Source organism: Octopus bimaculoides, chromosome 3 (assembly GCF_001194135.2).
Source record: "Octopus bimaculoides isolate UCB-OBI-ISO-001 chromosome 3, ASM119413v2, whole genome shotgun sequence".
Classification (NCBI taxonomy): domain Eukaryota; kingdom Metazoa; phylum Mollusca; class Cephalopoda; order Octopoda; family Octopodidae; genus Octopus; species Octopus bimaculoides.
This window is the reverse complement of record NC_068983.1, coordinates 60,344,491-60,349,243: the sequence shown is the minus strand read 5'-3', so window position 1 is coordinate 60,349,243 and position 4,753 is coordinate 60,344,491. Positions and strand designations below refer to the sequence as shown.

Genomic DNA, 4,753 nt, shown 5'->3' with positions numbered 1-4,753 from the left:
ATATATATATATATATATATATATATATATATATATATATATATATGTGTGTGTGTGTGTGTTTGTGTGTGTATGTATATATACATACATACATACACACATACATACAAGCATACATGTGTGCATGCATGTGTACATACTTACATACATACATACGCATACACACAATAGGGTTTTTAATTTGTTGTCTACTAAATCCACTCACTCTGCACAGCCTAAGATGGCTGCACACACATACACACAATGGCTAGTAATGAATTAGTTTTAATATTTTGGCTCTTGACCCATTATATGTAATGCAATGCTGACCATGTAACATGAGCAGTAAACTACTGGACAAACAATCCCATTCTATTGATTCAGCCACCAAGCTGTGGATCTCAGTATGAATAAAGAATATAAATTATTTTGTTCTAAATTTTGACAAATGCCGTAGTTTCTGTTGAATGTTCTAGAAATGTCAGTGTTTAACTATTAAGGAAAGGTCAATAATTAATCTTGCTTTGATTGATTTTGTTGTCAATGAAAAAAAAAATAGAGAATATTTTAATGTAATTTGATTTAAAATTGCTTGATTATTAAAACCCCAGCTAGCACAAAGTCTTATGATACTATTGATAACATGAAGTAGTGGGCCAGGAAAAGATAGTTTTTAGGGGTCAGACGTTATAGCTTTTGGGATCCCTTGTGGGTTTATCTTTGTGTCACTTATATAAGAAAGAGAACAAAAAAAAAATGGAAACGCAAAAGGAAAATGCCCTTATTGCTACTATAGAAGAAACTGTCTGGATTGGACAACAGAGAATCGTTTTTAAGTGTTTCATAGTTTGAGAATGATTTACAAAACTCTGCTAAATTTATAGGGTTGCCCTTGGTGTGTGTGTGTATATATGTAGGAGAGAGAGGGGGGGAGAAGAATCTAAGAAGAATCTAAGCCCAAACAAAGAGAGAAATAAGGGATAACTAAGAAGGAAGGATTGGCTGCTAAAGAAACTGGTTCTGCCTTTCTTTTCTCTTTTACTTGTTTCAGTATTTTTAAGTTGAATGAATCAACTCTAGTACTTTTTTTTAAAGCCTGGTACTTATTTTATTGATCTCTTTTGCTGAACTGCTAAGGTACAAGGATGTAAACACACCAATGCCAGTTGTTACACAGTGGTGGTGAACAAACATAGTCACAAAGATACACACACACACATGATGGACTTCTTTTAGTTTCCATCTATCAAATCTCCTCACTAGACTTTGGTCAGCCTGAGGATTATAACAGAAGATACTTGCCCAAGGGGCCATGCAATGAGACTGAGCATGGAACCATATGGTTAGGAAACAAGCTTCTTGCCACATGACCACATCGTTTTACTAACTGAATACCTCAGGAAAGAAAAATGCTAAACCAGCAATTCTCAAAAGTTAATGACTGAATTGTTAAACTAACAACCAGAAGTCCAGGTCATTCCTGGGAGACCAGCAGAGAAGTCTGCTGTGAGTATGATTGATTGATAAAATAATTATTAATAACTTCCATTGGTGTAAGAAATATGGCTTATAAGAATGCTGCTTGTTGAGGAGACTAAATGGATAAATTGTGGGAAATTTCATGAGAAATATATGATGGATACTTTCTGTTATGGATACATTAATATGTTCAGTCACATTCACCTGTTCATTAATTGTTATTCAACGATTATTAAATATGAAATCTGTACAAGACATTAATATTTTATTCTCTAAGTTAGGATCAACAAAGAATGGCTGGGTGGTTAACAAACTTGCTTCACAAACATGTAGTTTTTGGTTCAACCCCACTTCACAGCACTTTAAGCAAGTGTTTTCTATAGCCTTGGGGCAGCTAAAGCCTTGTGAGTGGATTTGGTTTACAGAAACTGAAAGAAGCCTGTCGTGTGTTTGTGTGTGTGTGTGTGCACGCATGTGTGCGTATATTTGTGTGCCCTGGTCCTGATATCACTTGATGGTTGTAAATGACCATCACTGGACAATGTCATTCATTTCCAATCTTCCATGAAAAGCAGGTCTGGCGTGGGGAAATATGAAATTACTGGTTCTGGCATGGAGAAGCAGGTGAGGGTTGGTGACAGGAAAGGCACCTGGTTATAGAAAATCTACCTCAAACTCCACCTGACCCATGTGAACATGGGAAAGTGGACATTAAGTGTACTATATAGGCACAGGTGTAGCTGTGTGGTAAGAAGCTTGCTTCCCAACTACATGGTTTCAGGTTCAGTTCCACTGTGTGACATCTTGGGCAAGTCTCTTTTTCTATAGCGTCAGGTTGATCTAAGTCTTGTGAGTGGATTTGGTAGACAGAAACTGAAAGAAGCCTGCCTATTGTGTGTTTGTATATGTGTGTGTGTGTGTGGACTGGCACCCATGCCAACGTCGTCTCCTTCATTAGACACGAAACTCGGCTTGCGAAGACCTGTTGGGGTAAGCGAAAGCAAAATCGTGATGGCAGCTGTGCCCAGCGTCGCCTTTCTGGCACGTGTAAAGACTTTCGAGTGAGATTGTTGCCAGTGCCGCTGGACTGGCTCTTGTGCAGGTGGCACGTAAAATACACCATTTTGAGCATGGCCGTTGCCAGTACCTCCTGACTGGCCTTTGTGCTGGTGGCATGTAAAAGCACCCACAACACTCTCGGAGTGGTTGGCATTAGGAAGGGCATCCAGCTGTAGAAACTCTGCCAAATCAGATTGGAGCCTGGTGTAGCCATCTGGTTCACCAGTCCTCAGTCAAATCGTCCAACCCATGCTAGCATCGAAAGCGGACGTTAAACGATGATGATGATGATGATGATGATATCACCCTCTCCCCTCTCAAAGATTCCTTGTTTTCCAAAGTTACTTGGTGGACCTGTCAGTGCAGGTGTCACTTAAAAAGCATCCAGTCCACACTGTAAAGTGGTTGGTGTTAGACATAGGAAGGAATATAGATGTTGGCAACATCTATATTCCCTCCCATGCCTGTCATCTCTTATATTCCTGCCATAAGGCTTCACTTCCACACATGCCAGCTTAATTTAATTCATCCTTAATCGAAAGACACCTGTTGTTAATGTCCTGTTATTTGTATTTGTGTACCATTTCTCCGTTTTTTTTTTCTGTCCTTGTTTTCATATACATTTGTTGCTTTCTTCCAAGGAGTCTAATGATCTTAGCTTAGTTTTTCCTTGGGGTTGGCCAGATTGGAGCAATCTCGAGTATAACCAGCTGAAACTGCTGAGAAGACCCGGAACTTGTCTGAAAATAGAAAACTCCAAATGACCCATCCTTGTTTTTTCTTGTCCCTTTTTGTATCGTCTAACTGTCTGGATGTTTTGTTGTCACCTGTAGTGTTCTTGTTCCATTTTTTGTATTCTTTTTTATATATACATATAGCAGCGTACGTACACTTGTGGTCTCTCTCTATATATATACATATATATAAAGTCCACTCAGCTGTAAATGCATATCCTTGTGATGGACTAGCTTTCTGATCAAGGAGAATGTCAGTCTGCTTGCCTGAGTGGGGCTACAATAGAGATGGAGCTTTTCTTAATGCTAAGAGATGAAGGATTAGCATGTGAGAAAAAGAGCCAGAACAGAACAGGTTTCTTGCTGTAGAGGATCCACATGGTTACTCACATTACAAAAGAGAGGGTATGAGTGACCAGGGTGGAGCCTCAAAGTAGGTGGTGAATAGAAGTGAGTGGGGACAGAGGAACAGGGAAGAATAGGTGGGTAGAGGTTGCTAGAGTGTAGAGGAGACGGAGAGATGGTTGGAGAGAGGGAATAGGTGTGTGGGATATATATATATATCAGAAGTTTCTTGCAGGTAACCTTCCTATATATTCTTATTCTAATTTTGAATTATTCTGCTCATTCCAAATACAATGAAATACCAATAGTGGATTTGAACTGAAGACTCATGAGTTTAGAGATCAGTGTTTTACCAACTCTGCCATTTTACCTCTTCTCTAACAACTAAATGTAAAATCATTTCTTAATATTTTGTATTCTATTCATTTGTAGGGCAGTTAAAATTAAGTAAACCAAAGAACTTTCTCTGGCACCATGGGCGAATATTACGAGTCAAAAAAGTGCAAGCTCTTGTGGCTGGCTTGGTCATTTGGCATTGTGGTAAGTTGTCAAAGCTGTTCCATTCTTTCCACAATAATGTTTTACCATTATTCAATGAAAGGAAACATTCTAATCCACCTCATTATTTTCTTTTTTCAGGGTATTGACAATGGAATTTTAGGACCAAGCCTGCTTGACCTTGGCTCCCTAATCCAGGCAGAGTTGTACCAAATGAATTGGTTGTTTATTATTTCTGGGATTGGATTCATTTTAGGATGTCTTTTAGTTGGTTGGTTGTCATCAAAGATAAACATGGATCTAATCCTGGCTGTATCCATGCTCCTTGGATCAGCCACTTTTATCTTCATTCCACTCTCTCGTAATTTACCCCTAATGGCAACTTTATTCTTTATTCAAGGACTTACCAAAGGCTTGGTTGATGTAGGTTAGTATTTTTATCAGCCATTCTTTATCATTTTGTCATTCTTTTACGTTTTGATGATGATGATGATATTTGTTTAAAGTTTTCTAGCTTTATAACAATGTAAAAAAGACAACAAATATATCATCATCATTGTTTAATGCCTACCTTCCATGCTGGCATGGGTAGGACAATACACACACACACACACACACATGTGTATATATATGTTTATATATATATATATATATATATA

The 4,753-nt window shown here is 38.1% G+C and overlaps 1 protein-coding gene across 2 annotated transcripts in view; it reads left to right on the top strand.

The window, feature by feature from the left end:
- LOC106869622 (sodium-dependent glucose transporter 1A) overlaps positions 1 to 4,753 on the top strand; it is a 57,322-nt gene that overhangs the window by 44,590 nt on the left and 7,979 nt on the right. For both annotated transcript variants that reach the window (XM_052966183.1, XM_014915429.2), the window contains 2 exons: positions 4,029 to 4,136; positions 4,236 to 4,521. In XM_052966183.1, coding sequence (XP_052822143.1) covers positions 4,071 to 4,136; positions 4,236 to 4,521 — 352 coding nt within the window. In that variant the 5' untranslated portion in view covers positions 4,029 to 4,070. The remainder of the gene's footprint in view (positions 1 to 4,028; positions 4,137 to 4,235; positions 4,522 to 4,753) is intronic.